This window comes from Podarcis filfolensis, assembly GCF_964270895.1.
Source record: "Podarcis filfolensis genome assembly, chromosome: 16".
NCBI classification, from domain to species: domain Eukaryota; kingdom Metazoa; phylum Chordata; class Lepidosauria; order Squamata; family Lacertidae; genus Podarcis; species Podarcis filfolensis.
In genome coordinates, this window is record NC_139620.1 from 10481667 (window position 1) to 10501884 (window position 20218).

The 20218-nt window shown below is 54.2% G+C and overlaps 1 protein-coding gene across 1 annotated transcript; it reads left to right on the forward strand.

The window, feature by feature from the left end:
* Positions 1-1552: 1552 nt before the first annotated feature.
* On the forward strand, positions 1553-19302 carry TMEM151A (transmembrane protein 151A). Its single transcript, XM_083591312.1, has 2 exons — positions 1553-2261; positions 14298-19302. The coding sequence occupies exons 1-2, from the start codon at positions 2169-2171 to the stop codon at positions 15657-15659; spliced, it is 1455 nt and encodes a 484-aa protein (XP_083447438.1). The 5' UTR covers positions 1553-2168; the 3' UTR covers positions 15660-19302.
* Positions 19303-20218: the final 916 nt, after the last annotated feature.

Genomic DNA, 20218 nt, shown 5'->3' on the forward strand with positions numbered 1-20218 from the left:
GATGCCATTTTGAATCAAGATGGCAGGCTGAACTTTCAAAACTGCTCTGATTTTAGCCGCTGGTTTAAAAACTGCACTGATTTATTTGGGGTTTTGTGTGTGTGTTTTTAGACTTCCTGGGCAATGAAAGGCTGATACTAAATAGTTGTAGCTTGGCTAAAAATATTCCCACCAGCAAACCTCAGGAAGATACCATGTTGGATCTATGTAAGAATCTATTTGCAAGTTTCCCATCTTATACTTGAAATGTACCCAGGTGGTCTCCGTGTGCTTTTTCTGTGGGGGACGATGGAGGGAACCCACCTTGAAAACTGCATAATATGAAACCCTGAATCGATAAAGGGAGCAAATATAACCTGGATTATATGAGTGAAGTAGGCGCATGACTTCCCTCAAATAATAATGGGAACTGTAATGGGAACAGAGCTACAATTCCCAGCACCCTTCATATACTACAGTTCTCAGTGTGAGGTTGTCGATTTAAACCTATGGTGTGTACATCCTTGAAACTAATTGTGCCTTGAGGAGGCAAAAGACCGTTTTAGGGCAACACAGCTAGAATAGAGAAACATCTAGGTCACAGATGGACTCCAGCCCTCAACAACCTGACCGCTGGCTATGGCTGGGGCTGATGGGGGTTGGAGTCAAGCAGCACCTAGAGGCTCCCCAGCTTTCCCATCCCTGTTTTCTAGTTCCGACATCACTTGGATCTGGTCCACACATATTATATATACATCAACTGATGCCTCCAGGGACTTGGTAAGTGCCTGGAAGCTGAGATTGCAATCCTATGACCTCCTTGCTTAGGAATAAGGTCCATTAGCCTCAGAAGGGCTGACTGCCAACTCCTGCAGAGGCTGGTGCTCATTGGGCAGAAGGCAGGGAGGCTAACAGTAGGTGGCGCCAGAGAAACGTCAGGCAGAGCCAAGTCATTCTAGTTTTGTCCCCATCCTCCTCCTCCTCCTCCTTTTTGCTGAGTTCTGCAAGAGGCACCACTGAAACTTAGGGGGAGGGAGCTGGCAGGCAGGGCCACCCCCCTTCTGGGCTGGGTGTAAGTGAGAAGGCAGGCAGGAGGGAGCTGACTCAAGGCGGACTGAGGCTGGTGGAGCAGGGCTCCACTTACTTGGACTGCTTTCAAAAGAGTATCAAATAAATCCATTGGTATCAATGGCTACTAACCAGGATGGCCGCGCTGTGCTCTGAATAGGAGTTGCTGGGATCTGCAACAGGGGACAGTTCCCTTTTAGTCAAATCCTGCTTGATGGTTTCCCACAGGCACCTGGTTCGCCACTGTGAGAACGGGTAAAAGGTAAAGGTAAAGGGACCCCTGACCATTAGATCCAGTCGTGACCGACTCGGGTTGCGGCGCTCATCATGCTGGACTAAATGGGGTCTGATGGTTTATTTTGTTCGCATCCCTGTGCGCCTCCAGGGGTGAAGTCCAACCACTGCGTTAGCAGCACTGAAGTGACCACCCCGGGGCTCAAGCCTGGGCAGTTGTGTCTGGAGGTCCTGGGCTGCCCAGATGACAAGAAGACCACCCGCCTCTCGGCCTCCCCAAAAAGGACCACCGTATAAAGCCAAGGTGCATAGAACTGCGAAACGTCTGCAGGACTCCTCTTAAAGCAAAAGCAAGGCGCCTTCCGAAGTGACGCGAACATAAGATAGGAGAGGAGGAGCAGGAAGAGGCGCTCTCCAGAGTCGCGTGTGCTGCGTTCAGACGAGCAGCAGGCCAGATCCGAATCACGGGGCAAACACGTGGGCATCTAGACAGTGCTTAGTCATGCCCCCAAGGAAGAGATGGAGGATTGGGGCGAAGCGGCTGGAGAGCTCCGGGAGGCGCTGAGGCGGAGGCCGCGTGTGGCCCCTGGCTGGGGCCTCGGGCGGGGGTGGCCCAGCGCGGGGAAGGCGGCCCTGGCTCGGTGCGGGCTCCCTTCCAGCCGCTAGGAGGAGGGCGGAGCCGGAGCTGAGCGCGCGGGCGGCGAGCGGAGAGCCCGGGGAAGGTGCGCGCCAGGCAGGCAGGCAAGCAAGCAGGCGAGGGCGGCCGTCTCCATGCCCCGCTGCAGAGACTGGGCGAGTCGGCGCCGCTCCTGCCTCGGGGCCGCGAAGCCCCTCGCCCGCCCCTAACATGCGGCCGGGGCGCCTGCTGGCGGCGCCACGCGTGAACCATGCCAGGCTTGGCAGAAGAAGAGGGGGCGCAGCAGCCGGGGGCGGGGGAGCTCCCCACGCTCACCCCCGCGGGGGGACCCCCTCGGGAAGAGGTAAGGCCGGCCAGCCCCCGAAGCCCGGAGCCAGAGACAGGCGCGCTTTGCGCTGCGCCCAGGGCGCACCGATTTGGAGACCCCGGGGGGCTTCTCCAAACTCCGGGAAAAGCGGGGTGGGGCAGGTGGTCGAGACTCCTGGATCGGGGCCCGCTTCTCCGAGCTTCGGCCCACTTACCCCCACCCCACCCCCCGATGGTGGGCGAGGCTGCGTGGGGGTGGGTTTTTTGGGTAGTGGGGGGGGGGAAGGGAGACAACGGCGGTTTTGCTGCAGGGAACACGTGCTGCTTTGTGTCTTATTAATAGCCAGACGGGGGTTAAAAATAAACGGGGATGGGGGGGAGCGGGTAGAGGGGACGGCGCGAGTAGGGCTTCATTTGTCCCATCATCACCATAGGGGGACCCCCCCCCCATTCCTCGCCCTCAGCAGCATCGCCGGGATTTTTTTTGCAGCGTTGTGATTTGGAGTTGTGTATTGTGCGCGTCCAGAAAGGGGTGACGGTGGCGGGATTTCGCGGGGGACTCCGAGCTCGGGGATGGCGGGAGGGAAATCGGTTAGGGCTAGAGGAAGCCTTTATGGATCTGCAAAGAAAGGGGTGTGTGTTTTGCTACCGGCGTTGGGGGAGGGGGTCGTGGCGGGTGGGGTGGAGGGAAACGTCCGCCCGCACGAAGTTCTGCATTGCACCAGAAGCAGGCAACGTCCTTCTCTCCGCTTTGCTGCTCGCTCGCTCTCTCCTTTTTTTCCCTGCTGGTGGCAGCGACTCCTGATGGGGATGATGGAGGGATTGTCTCTGAAGAAAGGGGAGTTGTCGGGGGTGGGAGACAAAGCGAGCAGGCAAGGGGACGAGGGAGGTGTGGTGGCTTGGTGGGGTTTTTTTAATGTGAGGGGCGTCCGATGGCGAGGGGGGGGGAAAATCCTGCCACCAAGCCTGGCAGGTGGAAGAGAAATAACGAAAAAAGGGGGAGGAAAGGCTGTATTTTTGGAGATGATTGCGCACCGTTGGGAGTTGATGATGGTGCAACCTTTCCACCATTTCTCTCCTAAGCCTGCAGAAAAAGCTGGTGTTAGGTGTCTTGTGGCAAGAGGAGAGAGATAATTGGGAACAGTTTCTCCTTTAGCTGATCGGAGAAAATTCTGATTTATCTGGAGGACAAACCTGCCCCGCTTCCTTCCTCCATTCCAAAGCTCCCCAGATCAATATCCCCACGCACGCACACGTATTTATTGTTTGTTTACTTACAGGAGGGGTTTATACCCCGCCCTTTTGCGAAAAAAAAGGCTTTCTGACAGTGGCTTGCAAAAGTCATTCAGAGACGATCCCTGCCCTCAAGCTTTTTAATCTGAAGAGACATGACACACAAGGAAAAAGGAATGGGGAGGGAGGAGGATAAAGCAAGCTTAAACACAAGTGCACAAGTTACATGTTTTAAAACGCAGTTGAGAGCCCTAGCTGGTGCAAGTAGCATTTCTGGGTTTCTTGGCCTTGATAAACAGTGCCCGCCCGGTCGGATCCAGGAGTGGAACTGATGACAACATCCAGGCCAGGAGGACAAGGTAGCTCCTGCAGTACAGCCTGATACTTGGTGGCTGCTAGAATCCACACAGAAGCGAGCTTATTGGAGTCACCCACCTCCCTCATCAACAACAGAGGCAATATTTAAAGTACAGGGAGCTGAAAAGGGAAGGAGAATGTTTTTGGTTAGACGTCTAATGGATTTGCTCATAGAACATAATAAGAGCCCGTTGGATCAGGCCAATGGCCCATCTAGTCCAGCGTCCTGTTCCTCGCAATGGTCAACCAGGTGTCCCGAGTCTGCAAGCCGGACCTTAATTGCAACAGCATCTCTCCCTGCTTACGATTCTCATCATCTGGCATTCAGAGGCCCATCTGCACTTCAGGCAATATCACACCGCTTTAAACAGTCCTGGCATCCCCCAAAGAATCCTGGGAAGTGAAGTTTGTTAAGGGTGCTGACAGTTGTTCGGACACCCCTGTTCCCCTCACAAAGCTCCAGTTCCCAGAGTTCCCTGGGAAGAAGGATATATTGTGTAACCACCCTTGGAACTGCAGTTGTTAACAGACGCCCCTGTTCCTCACAGGACCAAATTCCCAGAGTGAATTAATGGTCAGTTCATCTGCCCAGGGTGCTCTGGGAATTGTGGCTCTGTGAAGAGGAATGGGGGAGTCTCTTAACAGTCTCTTAAAGGATTGGCTGCTAAGTCACTCTGGGAATTGTAGCTGTGCACAAGGAACATGGGTCTCCAAACAGCGCTCAGCACCCTTAGCAAACTGCAGTTCCCAAGATTAAGTCCGGACAATTGAAAGTGACAGGATATTGGTAGCCTTCTAGCCTCCGACTCTTCACCTTACATCTTTCAAGGTCCTTCATGGTCCCACTTCCTGAGCTGCCTCTTTCCTGTCTGCCAATTCCAGGGCCCTTCACCCCCCATATCAGCCTGATCCTGCCAAGTGATGGCACCAACTATTTTCCCTGCCTGTGCTGAGATGACAGTTCTGAGCCCCAGTAGAATATAAGGTAAAGCCCATTCCGCTACATTGGCCCAGTGGATCCTCCTGTCTGGTATGGGGTGGTCCGGTGGCCCTTTGGATCTTGTTAGACTCTAACTCCCATCAGCCCCAGCCAGCATGGTCGGTGGTCAGGAATGATGGGAGTTGGAGTCCAGCATCATCTGAAGCAGGGTTTCCCAAACATGGGTCTCCAGCTGTTGTTGGACTACAACTCCCATCATCCCTAGCTAGCAGGACCAATGGTCAGGGATGATGGGAGCTGTAGTTCAAAAACAGCGGGAGACCCAAGTTTGGGAAACACTGCCCTTCCTGCTCTGATCTATAATGACAGTGAAGGCTATATGTTAGTTCTGCCAGGTAGGAAGCGGGTCTTGATGGCTTCTCTCCAGGAGGCAGTGATGGCCGCCATCTTGGATGGCCACTGTGAGAACAGGATGCTGGACTAGACGGGCCACTGGACTGATCCAGCAGGCTCTCTTTCTGCTAGTGTCTTGATGGGTGAAGCCAAGGATCGCCAACATTTTGTGCCCAGTGGGCACATTCTGAATTTTGAGAGGGTGCTGGCGGCACCAGTCACAAATCAATAGTTCTGTAGGAGTGGGTGTGGCGTAACACAAAATGGCTGCCACAGGGAGCACAACATAACACGAACTTGGAGAGACGGCCACCTCTGGCAACCTTACGTTTCCTGCGGGATGTCAGCAGCGTCCTGCTGGCCCTGATTGTGAAGATCACACAATATTGATTACACACACACAGGCCCTGGCACTGCTTCTGCCTAACAGCAACAGGGAGCATTCTTCAGCGCCAGGAGAAATATACAAGGCAGCTGCAACGCAATCTCACTTCACATAAATCGCTTAGAAGGTTACCTGCACATTTTGCCACATTTTGTGCTTTCCAGGAGAGCTAGAGATTTTTAAAGAAAGAATGAAATGAAATGGAAGCTCTGAGCCTTTGGTGGTGCTGGGTTGGCAACTCCTGGGCTAAGCCCCCCACAGCTTTCAGGGGCACCTGCATTTCAGTGCTGCAAGATCCTTGTATCCTAGATCCCATGAGCACCTAAAAATGAGACATTGGCATTCCAAGTATCTAAAACATTTTTTCAAAAATCTTGACTCGGGAGTCAGTGTCCGAATGTTGTTGGGGAGAAAGAATCTTAACCATATCTTTATATAATTGTGATTAAATAACATTCAAATCAGTAATTTAAAAAATACCCTTCAGGAATACTGTGCACTTAAGCAACTTGAAGCAGATATACTTCCCATGATGTCCTGTCCATTTCCCATAATTCCTTGTGCCCCCCACCCTACTGGCCAGGAGTGGTAGTGCAGGCCAATGCCATGTTGTGCGTTCCAGCCTAGATGGAAATTCTATTAATATCACCATGAGACATTTAACAAGGGGGCTCTCAACTTGTTTTCTTCAACATCTGTGGGGTAGTGCGGCCCGTGCAGTTTGTGGGCCTGATTATTGATTTACCCCAGTGAAATATACTCAGAGTCACAAAGTGATTTCATGATCTTTATTCAGCTCATAGTGGTGAGGAGGAATGAATGAATGTCCCCTCAAAGTATCTGCTTTATATACATTATTTACACAATGGGCTGCACATGATTGGCTAATTCCGGAATTCTACTGTAAGCCAATCAGGTTGTGGATTCACTTCTATCTGGAGCATGATTGGGTGGTTCCTGCCAACCAATCATACTGCTGTATTGTTCTAGGACCAATCAGACTGCTGCCTTTTGGATCCTATTGTTCTAGGACCAATCAGACTGCTGCAGTTTGGATCCTATTCAACTCAGTACATCAACACCCCTCCCCTCTAAGTCCCAGTTCTGCCCGGGGGTTGCATTCATAGTCCTCAAGGTACGCCGGCGGCCTACGTGTGCGTTGCGGCCTGGGGTGTTCCCTGGTCCGGGGTTCAGGTTCTGGCTCGTGTTCCAAGGATGCTGGCTGTGATGGGGCTGTTTGGTCTGGCGCAACCGGCTCGCTCAGTCGTGGTTCTGGTTCCGGTGTCCTTTCGGCCTCATGGGTCCTCTCTGTATTTACTGATTCTGCCTCTCCTGCTTGCCCCTGCTGCTCTATGGGCCCTACTGCCCCACTGTTCCCTTGGGACTCCTCTGACCTGTCCTCCTCCTCCTGGTTTTCTCCCGGGAATCGTCGCCGTATCTGGTCGCAGTGGCGGCGCCAGCATTGCCCCCCATCTGTTAGCACCTCGTACGACACGGGGCCAGTGACCCTGGTGACTGTGGCGGGTACCCATGCAGGGCCTGCCCCAAAATTCTTTGCATACACTGGGTCCTGGGCCTCGAAGGTCCGGGGGTTCCTGCCTTCCCCCACCACTACCTCATCCTGAACTCTATCGGGGTGAAGGCGGTCCAATCTGATTGCAAGGCGCCGACCCATTAGTAGTTCAGCGGGGCTCCGGCCAGTCGTTGAGCTGAGGGTGCTGTGCTGTGCTAGAAGGAATGTGGCAAGGCGGTACTCCCAATCCCCTTGCGTCATGCGGCGAAGGGTGTCCTTGGTGGTTCGCACCATGCGTTCTGCTTAGCCATTGGTGGCCGGGTGGAATGGCGCCGAACGGATGTGGTGGATGGCGTTCTGCGCTGTGAAGGTTTGGAATTCTCCTGACGTAAATGCAGTCCTGTTGTCTGAGATGAGAGTGTCAGGGAGCCCGTGGGTTGCAAACAGCCTGCGTAGTACCCAGATGGCTGCGGACGTAGAAGTGGACGGTACCAGTGCGACTTCCAGCCATTTGGTGTAGGAGTCCACCACTATGAAGAATGTTTTCTCCTGAAAGGGGCCAGCGAAGTCCACATGCAGGCGTGACCATGGTGCTCGGGTGGACTCCCAGGACTGGACTGGGGCCCTTGGGGGATCTGGGCGGGATTCTTGGCAGGCCTGGCAGTGTTTGACCCAGGCCTCTATCTCTCCGTCGATCCCCGGCCACCACACATAACTCCTGGCAAGGGCCTTCATTCTTACTACCCCTGGGTGTGTCTCGTGTAGGGCTGTGAGGACCCTTTTGCGGAGGGGCTGGGGAACAACGACCCTGCTTCCCCATAACAGGCACCCCTTGTGGGCCGACAGTTCATGTTTGCGGGTTGTGTAGCCGGCGAATTCTGGCCCGGGGCTGCTGCTGGGCCATCCCCTCCTCACCCAGTCCAGGACCCGGGAGATGACCCTATCTTTCTTGGAATGGTGTGCAACTTCTTGTGCCTGAATGGGGTGGTCGGGAAGCAGCTCCAGGCTCATAACCTCTTGTGCAGGTGCTGGGTCGGGGCCTGTTTCCGGTAGTGGTAGCCTGCTGAGGGCGTCCGCATGGCCCATCGCCTTCCCAGGGCGGTTACTCAGTGCATACTGGTAGCTGGCAAGGAAAATTGACCACCTGAGGACGCGAGGAGACAGCACTTGTGGGGTCTGCTTTTCGGGGCCAAACAAGCCAAGCAACGGCTTGTGGTCAGTCACCACGGTGAAGGGCCGTCCGTACAAGAAATCATGGAATTTTTTTACTCCCTTCACGATTGCCAGACCCTCCTTGTCGATTTGCAAGTAGTTCCGCTCGGTTGCGTTGAGTGTCTGGGAAAAGTATGCCACCTGTACCTCTCTTCCATCCGGGAGTTGGTGTCCCAGGACAGCGCCAATGCCATAGGGCGAGGCGTCGCATGCTAGCACCACCGGCAGCCTCTCGTCGAAGTGTGCCAAGACCGAGTTTGAGACAAGCAAGTCCTTGACTGCCTGGAATGCGGCCTCCTGGCGCTGGCCCCACACCCAAGGGGCCCGCTTGTCCAGGAGTCTGTGTAGGGGCTCCGCTACCGCCGCCTTGTGGGGAAGGAAGGAATGGTAAAAGTTCAATAGTCCCAAGAAGGCCTGAAGTTCAGTCTTGTTCTTGGGCGCTGGGGCATCACAAATGGCCCGTACCTTGTCCCCAGTCAGGTGGACCCCTTCTGCGTCCACCATAAATCCCAGAAAGTCCACCTGAGGCACTCCTAGTAGACATTTTTCCCGCTTCACCTTGAGACCCGCCGTCTGGAAACGGTGCAGAACGGTGCGGAGGCGGTCCTCAAACTCCTCTGGTGTGGGCCCGGCAATCAACACATCATCGAAGAAGGGGGTGACACCAGGAATCCCTTTAAGGAGAGAGTCCATTAGATTCTGGAATATGCCTGGTGCCACGCTGACACCGAATTGCAGCCGCTTTACCCTGAACGCTCCTCTGTGCGTCACAATCGCCTGTGCCTCTGCTGTGGCCTCATCTACTGGCAGCTGTTGATATGCTTGGGCCAAGTCCAGCTTGCCAAAAATTTTCGACCCAGCCAGGGTGGCAAGGACATGGCTGACCACTGGCACTGGGTATGCATGGGCCGTGAGGGCCTTGTTTATGGTACATTTGTAGTCTGCGCAGATGCGGACCAAACCATTAGGCTTGACGGGTGTGACGATTGGGGTTTCCCAGGAGGCATTAGGCACCGGCTCCAGCACTCCTTGCTCCACGAGTCGGTCCAATTCCTCGTCTATACGGGGTTTCAGGGCGAACGGGACCCGGCGGGCCTTGAGCCTGACCGGTCGTACTGCGGGGTCAAGCTGTAGAGCAATGGGGGGGGGCTGTATACTGTCCCAATTTCCCATCGAAAACCCCCAGAAATTCCTTGCATATCACGTCCACTTGTAAGCTCGTGTGGTTCACCCCAGTGACGGCTAGCCCCAGTGGTCCAAACCATGCCAATCCCAGTAAGCTAATGTAGGGGCCCTTGACCACAAGCAAGTCTAGTTGCCGCGTCCGCCCTCGGTATTGCACCCTGAAGGTCCCCACCCCCATTGTGGGGACCTTACGTTTCTGGAAGTCCCGGAGGGTGAATGGGGCCGGCCTGAGTTTGGGACCCCCAGTAGGACACAGTTTCCTTAAGGTCCTTGCCGAGATTATGGATAGTGTTGAACCCGTGTCAAGCTCCATGCGGCATGGGGCCCCCTCTATCTGTACCTCTACATAAATTTTCTCTACGTTGGGGTGGGGCAACTGGTATACCTGGAAGTCCATGAGCTCCGTCGAGTTGCCTTGGTGCGTTGGGCCCCGGGACCTGGGGCTCTTGGATTGGTCATCTGATGCCTGGCGTCGGGTGGGCCGAGCCCGACACACCCGGGCGATGTGTCCCAATTTTCTGCACTGCCTGCACTCTGCGTTGCAGAAACGGCAGGTCCTCCTCTCGTGACTTTCTCCACAGCTTGCGCAGTTCCCTCCTTCTCGTCGAGGCAGCTGTGGTATGTGGGCTGCTTGAGTGCGCTGCTGTACTCGGTGCACCTCCTCCCTGTTGGATCCTGAGTCGTCGGTGAGGTCTTCGTGGTGGACCCTCGGTTAGGACGGCTGGCTCGGCCGTGCCTCTTGCATCGACCTCTCGGCAGCTTCCGTTGCCAGGGCCTCCTCCAGAGCGAACTGGAACGTTAGGTTCTTCTTAGCGTAGAGGCGTCGTTGCAGCTTCTCATCCTTCAGGCCACCGACGAGACGGTCACGAAGCATGTTCTCCAGCTCTGAGAAGTTGCAGAACCGGGCGGCTTGGCGGAGAGAGGTCACAAACCCAGTTATGGTTTCCCCAGGGGCTTGCCGCTTTGCGTAGAAGGCATTTTGACGAGCCACCACTGAGGGCTGTGGCGAAAAGTGCCCCTTCAGCTGTTCCATTATTGTTTTGTATGGAACAGTAGCAACGTCTTCAGGTGCAAGGAGAGCCCGGGCGATTTCAAACGTCTCCTCTTCGCAGACGCTGAAGAATATTGCCCTCTTCTTGGCGTCTTCTTCATCGGTGACCCCTTTGGCTTCTAGGAGGAAGGTGAAATGGGAGGCGTACGCTTCCCAGTCTCCAGATGCTGGGTTGAACGGCGAGAAGCTGCTGTCGGTTGCCATTCTGAGTTCCTTGTGTCCCGGAGCTGAAGCCTGGATACACGGTGCGAGGCAGCGGTGCGGCAGGTGGCGGTGCTGCGGTGCTGTGTGTGGCAGTCAGCTCAGCGGGATCCCACCTTCGTCGCCAGTGAAATACACTCAGAGTCGCAAAGTGATTTCATGCTCTTTATTCAGCTCATAGTGGTGAGGAGGAATGAATGGATGTCCCCTCAAAGTATCTGCCTTATATACATTATTTACACAATGGGCTGCACATGATTGGCTAATTCTGGAATTCTACTGTAAGCCAATCAGGTTGTGGATTCACTTCTATCTGGAGCATGATTGGGTGGTTCCTGCCAACCAATCATACTGCTGTATTGTTCTAGGACCAATCAGACTGCTGCGTTCTGAATCCTATTGTTCTAGGACCAATCAGACTGCTGCAATTTGGATCCTATTCAACTCATTACATAACACCCAGTCTGGTTTTAGTGTTTTCATTCCTGTTTATACACTCGGCAGAACTGAGTGTGGGCTGAACCACATTGGGCTTTTGCTTGCAGCTGGTGAGAGGAGTTTTGCATGTTTAAATGTAATTCCACTAAAATAAAGCACATGTCACTGCATATAGAAATCTAGCAAGCCAAGGAGAAAACGTAAGCGGAACGCTTTTCCCTGACACTCTGGCTTTTTACATGCAGGGAGTTTGCTGCTTACTTTACTTTAAAACAAAAACCGATACAGAAATTATGATGATGATGATGATGATGATGATGATGATGATAAATCTCCTTGGGGGAAAAGGTGCCTAGACATTCTGTTGTGGAGTCCAAACTGAGGTTTAAGGTGCCCTTTGGCTTATAGATCTGAGTTTCTAACACTGCTATGAGGAACAGGATTCTGGACTCTATAGGCTTTTTAGTTCAACCAAGCCGCAGTCCTCTTACGCTCTCATCACGTGTTTTCCTTCCTTCTCTAACTCCTTCTCTCTGAGTGCAGGACTGCAAATGGCCAATCTCCTTCCTGATGCCTCTCCCCCCCCCCCCGGGACCACCCTAATAGCCATTTGCTCTTGGCACATTTCCCAGAAGCCTTTGCCAAAACCTTTGCATCCTGGGATGGGAAACAGGGTGGGAGGATGTGGGCAGTGCTGGTCCGAGGCAGAATGACTATTAGCACATAAACCCAGAGCATCGCTTCCCAAACAGAGGGCGCAGTTTGCTAGGGAGATGGGCCGACCGTAAACCTCATTGAAAAGTTTCAAGCCAGGTGACCCACGTGCCAGGAGCATGGTTCAATCTGTGTCAGGAGGACAGTGACCACACACAAAATGAAAACACACCCCTGCTCGCCTAACCTGGAACCAGTGTAGTTGCAGTGAAACCCAGGAGTGAGGGGTGGGGACAAGAACCAGACAACAGTACAGTTTCTGTAGGTCCAGAGGTTTGTTGGGGTCTGAATGGAGCCTCCATGCTCCGGAGCAGTCTACCCCCAATGCTAAAGGGTTTCCAATGGAAGGAAGACATGCTGGTTTCCTAGAAACACCCACCTGTCCACCACGAGAAGCAGGGTACAGTGGTACCTCGGGTTAAGTACTTAATTCGTTCCGGAGGTCCGTTCTTAACCTGAAACTGTTCTTAACCTGAAGCACCACTTTAGCTAATGGGGCCTCCTGCTGCCGTCGCACCGCCGGAGCACGATTTCTGTTCTCATCCTGAAGCAAAGTTCTTAACCTGAGGTAATATTTCTGGGTTAGCAGAGTCTGTAACCTGAAGCGTATGTAGCCTGAAGAGTCTGTAACCTGAGGTACCACTGTACTGGGTTAGACCCTTTGGGTCTGATGTAGCAACAGCAGTCTTCTTAATGTCCCTAAAAAGTCTGCTCCCCTCCAGTGTTGGCTAAACAACCTAAATCCAAGTCATGTGTTGTGTTCCTTGATGCGTCTAGTAGTTCTGATAACGGCAACAGGAAGATGTGGCCAGGCCTGTCATTCATCATAGCTGCCAGGATTCAGGAAAGCAGGAGAAACTTGTTTCTCTTAACAATCAAATGGTCGGAATCCTGCCAGTATCCTTTTCCCCATATACTTTCCAGGCTGGTCTATTAGGGCAACTGGGGCACTGCCCCATTAAACTCTGCCTGCCTTCTTACTTCCAGCCAGCCTAGAGGGATGACTTTGCCTGTCCTCCTCCTCCTTAGTCTCAGTGTTGCCCCTTGGAGAACTCAGCAGGGAGGAGGACATAGCTGTCAACTTTTCCCTTTTCTTGTGAGGAATCCTATTCGGAATAAGGGAATTTCCCTTAAAAAAAGGGAAATGTTGACAGCTATGGAGGAGGAGGACGACTAGACGTGGAAGAAGCTAGAATTCATTGGCTCTGCCTTTCACTGGCTCTCTGGCTCCCCCTACTGTTGGGCTCCCTGTCTTCCACCCTACCTATCCCAGTGGGCACCAGCAGGAGGACTAGCTGGGCATTCAGGGACAGGGTCTGGAATATCTAGCTGCCAGGAAGCCAGCCAGCAACAAATCACACAAGGGTACGCGAATTTAACTCTTTATTAGCAGAAACAAGGCCTGCTCAGGGCAGCAGAGCCTAATGAGCGCAGCAACACTTCTTGGTAGGCCTTGCCCCTATGAGGCAGTTGCAGAGGCTGAAGATCTCCGCCTTCCCACAGCTGCCTAAATCTCCGCTGCGTCCTTCCCAAGCCATCTGATACTCAGCCTACTTGCCTGTCTCTGCTCCTTTCTCTTCATGCCTCTTCTGGTCCTAGGAGTCGCCCCCATGGATCAGTTGCAGAGAGGTCCCTGCCTCCCCACAGCCAGCTAAGTCTTCTCCTCTCTCCAGGGTTTCCCCCCAAGCAATCAGAAACTGCGCCTTTGTGCCTGTCTTTCCTCTTCCTGGGGGGGGGCAGGGGGGGAGCTTGCTGCAGCAGGAGTGGGAGACACCCGTGACTCTTCACAAACCTCACCCATCTCTGCTTCTTGGCCTCCCTTCTCCAGCTTCTGACTCTGGACTGCCACAGTCTCTCCCCGGTCACTAAACCCTGCTGCCTCTTCACCATCTGACACCTCTTCCCCACAATCTTCTCCCTCTGACCCACAACTATTCCCTGAGCTCTGAGACTTCTCCCCTGAGTGGTTCCCCAGCTGGTTGTTGTTTATTGAATTTATATACCACCCTATACCTGGGGGTCTCAGGGTGGTTCACAGAATAAAATCAAGATATAAAACCACAAAATACCTAACAGGAATAAAAACAACAACCCAATAGCCCCCCCAAAACCCACACATTTTAAAAGGGCATAGGATGATTAAAAAGGAGCATTTTTGCCTGGCGCCTAAAGGTATGATGAAGGCGAACTTCTCTGGGGAGAGCATTCCACAGACGGGGAGCCACTGCAGAGAAGGCCCCGTTCTCATGTTGCCACCCTCCGGACTTCTCAAGGAGGGGGCACACGAAGGAGGGCCTCAGAAGGTGATCTCGGGGTCCGGGTAGGTTAATATGGAAAGAGACGGTCCTTGAGGTGTTGGGGTTCCTCCACCATTCCTTTGTGGCCGGCCAGCCTGCGACACTAACCTACCATTTTAATTTTCTCTGTCTCTCTGTCTCTCTCTCTGAGCAGCAGCGCCCCCTCAAGCAATCTCTGAGCAGCTCCCTCTGCCGTGAGTCCCACTGGAAATGCCTGGTGCTGACGCTGCTGATGTACGGCTGCTTTGGCGTCATGGCCTGGTGCCGCCTCTCGACGGTGACGCGCCTGAACTACGTCGACTCCTACCGCGACGCCTCCCTGGTCTACCACGACAGCCCTTGCTCCAACGGCTACATCTACATCCCCCTGGCCTTCCTGGGGATGCTGTACGTGGTCTACCTGGTGGAGTGCTGGCACCGCTTCGCCAAGGGCCAGATGCAGTACCGCGTGGACACGGCCAGCGTCTACGAGAAGGTGCAGCGCATGCAGCAGGCCACGCCCTGCATCTGGTGGAAGGCCATCAGCTACCACTACATCCGCCGCACGCGGCAGGTCACCCGCTACCGCAACGGCGACGCCTACACCACCACGCAGGTCTACCACGAGCGCGTCAACACCCACGTGGCTGAGACCGAGTTTGACTACGCCGGGCACGGTGTCAAAGACGTCTCCAAGGAGCTGCTGGGCCTCTCAGATTACCCGGTCACCAAGCTGCGCTTCACCAAGTGCTTCAGCTTCGCCACGGGGGAGGCCGAGGCGGCCTACCTCACCCAGCGGGCCCGCTTCTTCGGCGAGAACGAAGGCCTGGACGACTACATGGAGGCCCGCGAGGGCATGCACCTCAAGAACGTGGACTTCAAGGAGCACATGATGGTCTTCCCCGACCCCGGGCGTCCCCCCTGGTACACCCGCCGGTGGGTCTTCTGGCTGGCCTCCTTCCTCCTCCTCTCCTGGCCCTTGCGGGTGCTGGCGGAGTACCGCACCGCCAACGTCCACTACCACGTGGAGAAACTCTTTGGGGCGGACGACGGGCCCAGCCCGCTGGACGCGGTGGGCGGCTACGTCCGGCGCATCTCCCGCGTCAACACGGTGGACATGACCGAGCTGGAGTGGCACATCCGCTCCAACCAGCAGCTGGTGCCCAGCTACTCGGAGGCCGTGCTGATGGACTCCACCGTGGTGGCCGGGGCGGCCTACCTGCGCAGCTGCCAGCGCTGCCGCCGGACTGTCAGCAGCAACTCCTTGCCCTCGCGCGGGACCCGGGCCCTCTACGCCCGGCTGCCCTTCAGCTGCAGCCGCTTCTCGCTCAGCGGAGCCCGGCGCTGCGGGGGGATCCTGCGCAGCCTGAGCGGCAGCCATGTGGGCAGCAGCATCGAGACGGAGCCCCTCGAGAGCCCCCCCTGCTACCAGGACGCGCTCTACTTCCCCGTGCTGATCGTGCACGGCGGGGAGGGCTGCCACCGCAACGGGCAGAGGCCGGGCCCCGCGGGGAGGGCCTCGGGGACTCCGCTGTGACCCCAGAGAGAGAGGAGCCCCACGGGGTGGGAAGATGAAATGGAGAAGCAACCCAAAAGCCTCCGCCCTGGCTTGTTTCCCTTATTACCTGAGTGCCCCTGCAAAAAACAAAAAACAAAAAACGGGCTGTAGGTTCATTTGGTCCACCCATTTCCAACCCCCTCTATGTTATCCGGGGGGTGGGGAAACAAAGGACCCTTTTTGTGTGTGAGTGTGTGTGTGTGTGTGCACGCGCACGTGTGTGCAAACGGAGCCAGTTGTGCAAAGGCTGGCTTGTTTTGCACAACCCATTGCTTCAAAACAAAATGCCCTTTCTTCTTCTTTTTCTTAGAATGTGGTTGTTCAACAAGTTCTCTGAGAATGGAAGGAAGTGGGGGACGGGACACAGAGGAAGGGGGGCCTGGCTTTGAAGCAGGCCGTTTCTGGGGCTGAGGGAGAGAGGAAAGACCAAGAGCAACATGGGGTATGTGAACCCCTATTTTTGGGCTGCTTTAGAAGCCTTGACGTCACTTCTCCCCTTAAGTTTTGTTTTTTTACTCTGCACCACGGAGCCCCTCCATGATCACGAGGGCTAAGCATCACACTCAGGGTGTCGGGAGGCCTGCAGCTCTTTCTGGCATTGTAGTTACAGGAGACTGACTGCTCCTGGCCTTTAGATGCATTAAAAGGGGGGGGGGGTTAGAGGATTCCCTTCTGAAGCCTGATTGGGAGTTGGGTGGCCCCATTTTTCATCAACTGAGGATCTGTGCCTTTGTAACAGAGAGAGATCAAAGGGCCAGGCGCCTCGACCCACCCCAGCTTTTTTTGCCTGCCGTTTAAAGCGACAACAACACACATGCACACCTTTCTTTGTGGGCTCGGCCCCTTGGCTACTTACATGTAGCCTCTGGGTTCAGGGACTGTGCAGGCAACTCCTCATTTATGCGCAATCAAGGTACCTGAGCTTCGCCACAAACCCAGAAGTGGCAAAAACGTCCTTTAAAGAGCGTGATAGTTGCAAAAATAGCACCCAGCAATCTCAGGAGCCTATGCAAAGTGGAAAGTTGGGAGTTTGAGTGAGGTGGTTTGGAGGGAGCAATTGTGATGGAGTTTGGTGCATTATTATTTTTTTTAAAGGGTTTTTCAAGGGTTTCCAAAAGTTCAGAGGGTGTTTACAGGCTTTTTCAACGGCATTCCCAAAACACGCAGTTTCAGTTAAAGGCCTTAGGATGTAACCAACGCGTAAAAATGGGGAGTCTGTATGCCTTCGAACGCCAGGTGCTGGGGACAGGTAAATGGGGAGAGCTCTTGCCTTCCTGCCTCGCTGGTCAGCTGTCAGAAACAGGATACTAGACTAGACGGAATTGAGTCTCACCCAGGGAGACGGTACTTCGCTTCCAAAGTAACTGTCGGGGCAGGCAAATGCTCTCGCTTTTGGCTATCCATCCATCAAAAGCTTTGTGCAGAATCGACGGACCAAATGTTATTGCGGAAGGGGGGGGGGGAACACCTCAACCGCAAAAAAAAAAAAAAAAAAAAGTAACTGAACAGCTTCAGGAATCCTGGGACCAGACAGGGCCGGTCCTCCCATTAGGTAGAATGAGGTGGCGGATGTTGGGGGCGCTGGGGGCGGAGCCCTACTCAGCTGTTCCTCCTGATTGGCTGTCCAGCAGTGACGCTTCCTTGGTTGCTTGTGTGACTGGCTGTGTTGCCTGTTCTCTGCGCAGCCTGCCGGGAAAACTTTGCTGGCTCAACAAGGAAAAGCAGAAAAGCAGCCAGTCCTGGCTGCACACTCCAGGAAACGCTTTGTAAGCACATGTGCGCCTTGGCTCCTGGTGGTGCTGCTCTTTGCAATGTTTGAGCTGGCAGGACAGTGAGTGAGCGGTGGGAGGAGGACGGAGCTTGAGTGTGGGCCATAGAGCTGGCCCCCTAAACTAGCCTGCGGCCCTCAGGTGCCTCTGTAGCAGGGAAGCTATCGCCTACTGAGTTGGCTTGCATACGTGGAAAGCAAGATTCCTAGGGACATAGCCACCATTCGGTAGTTCAGGGCTGCTGAGGATGCTGGAAGGTGGAAAAGGATGTTGGACTTAGGCAATAAACCAAGACAGGACTTGGCTGACCTGTCCGGGCTTGCAATGGAGGGCCCAGGCGCACATTTTCCATACAGTCATTCACGCCTGTCTCCTGTGGTCGTGGGCCCTGTCTGCACCCTGTGTTGTGGCCAGCTATGCTCTACTCAAGAGCAGACGCACTGGTTTTTCAATCCTAAATTAGTCACACCCAGTCGTTTTAACGGATCTGCCTTGAACGTTGGGAACACCACCACACAGTTAAAACGGCCCTTGAACTTCCACCAAAGAATCTCAGGAACCGTAGTTTGTCAAGGGGGCTGAGAGTTGTTAGGAAACCCCCTTGGTGCTACAGTTCCCTGCACCCTTAGTAAACTACAGTTCCCAGAATTCTTTGCGGGCAAGGAGACACGGCTTAAGGTAGCAGGAGGGTGTTTTTGCATATCTGGTGTGGTTGCGACCTTGGGACAGCCACAGGTTTAGGCTGGCTTAACAATTCGTTCTCCCTTTTCTGAGCAAATGACGGGAGCACCATTTTTATTTTTATTTTAATAAGGCTTGGGCTAATTCTGAGTACTCCTGGAATGCTGCGATCCTCCGGGGAGGGTGGGAGCCTCAGCAAAGCCGATAACAAGCTTGTAGTGTAGATACACCCTGGAATAGCTCAGCAGGTTGAGCATGAGACTCTTAAGCTTAGGTTCATGGGTTCAAGCCCCAGTTGGGAAAAAGATCCCTGCCCTATGGGGGAGGGTTGGATTAGGTGACCCTTGTGGTCCCTTCAGACTCTACGATTCTATAAAAAAGTTTATAAAGAAACACATTTGCTTTCTTCCTGCCTCTTCCAGTATTCTGGATCCCAACCATGTTCCTTAGATAGGACTTTTTTGGACTGTAGTGGTTCTGCCTCTCCCAAAATCTTAAGTAGGCAGGGCTTCTTCCTCCAGCCTTCAAATGGCCTCCTGCCAGGGACTTTTCAGTTGTGGCCCCTGCATTGCTGCAGGCTATGTCAAGGGGCGGGCTTCACACACACACCTTTTTCCAGGCTTCCTGATGCTCCTTAGACTCTACCATGCGTAGGCTACAATGCTCTCCTCTCACCTCGTGAGGAAAGCATGTGTGTGTGCGAAGGGACTGGCGTGTGTGAGTGTGCGGGGGGGGGGAAGATGTTGTCATTCCCGACCCCACCATCCCATTATTATGACTGGGGGGGGTGTCTCCACATGTGACAGGCCCGAGGAGTCCCAGGTGGGGGCCTCCATCGCCATGCTGTTGTAACTTCAGTGTGAGTTTGCATCGAGACCACTGATTTCTTCCTGTTTTCCTGGGGGACGGGGTGGGGGGGGTGGCGAGGTATAGAAGCTCCTCCCCCCACATTCTCCCTCCCTCCTGCTCTCTCTCCTCCCGTCTCCATGCAACACAGGCACAATTCAAGAGAAGAGACTCTTTTTATTGTGCAACATGAATGTGGACGTGGAACTGTTAACCTAAATCGGAGGGGGTGGGGGTGGGGCGACGTTGGGACTTGTTGATGTTGGAGTGAAATAAAAATTACTTCGAGTCCCTCGCTCATAGGACAATAAAGATCTTTCGAGGTAGGCAGGCGCCTCTCGTGTCCTTGTGGGGGTCTTCTGGATGGGGGGAGCGGGGGCGGAAACATTGGAAAGGCAGATTGGGGTTCAGGGACTCAACTCCCATCAGCCCCCAGCCAGCATGCCCAGTGGCAAGGGATGATGGGAGTTGTAGTCCAACAGCCTCTGAAGGATCTGAGCCTCCTATATGCAGGGTTAAACCACAGAGCCTGGGGTTTGCCGATCAGAAGGTCAGCAGTTCGAATCCCTGTAACGGGGTGAGCTCCCGTTGCTCGGTCCCTGCTCCTGCCAACCTAGCAGTTTGAAAGAACATCAAAGTGCAAGTAGATAAATAGATACCGCTCTGGCAGGAAGAAAAACCGTGTTTCCGTGCGCTGCTCTGGTTCGCCAGAAGCGGCTTAGTCATGCTGGCCACATGACCCAGAAGCTGTACGCCGGCTCCCTCAGCCAATAAAACGAGATGAGCGCCACAACCCCAGAGTCGGCCACGACTGGACCTAATGGTCAGGGGTCCCTTTACCTTTACCTTACTGACCTGTGACCTCTCAAATATACATGCCCCCTGCTGTTGCAGCTAGTTGGGGCTGAGCCGACGGAGTGATTGACAGGCACTCAATCCTATGAAGGGTAACTTAACGCTGGGGTCACTTCTGCCAGATTTCTGCAGCCTGGTGCCCTCTCTGGATGTTTTAGACTGTAGCCAAGGGCCAGGCACAGAAGATGGGAGTGCCACATTCTGCCCCTAGGCCTGCACTTTCCCAACCTTGGTCTATAGTGACCACCGGCAGGCTCTCTGGCATTTCTCAGCCCTAGGGATGGTGGGGATCAAACGGGAGTCCTTAGCCATGCAAACCACAGCTCTTTCCCTCTTGAGTTAGCCTCTTAGCCAGGGGTCGGCAAAGCTTACCAGGATCACTCCTGC

Excerpts from the sequence above, each read along its gene's own strand:
- TMEM151A (XM_083591312.1), top strand. The coding sequence starts at position 2,169 with ATGCCAGGCTTGGCAGAAGAAGAGGGGGCGCAGCAGCCGGGGGCGGGG. Across the intron at positions 2,262-14,297 it reads GGGGACCCCCTCGGGAAGAG|CAGCGCCCCCTCAAGCAATC; the intron begins GTAAGGCCGGCC and ends CTCTCTGAGCAG.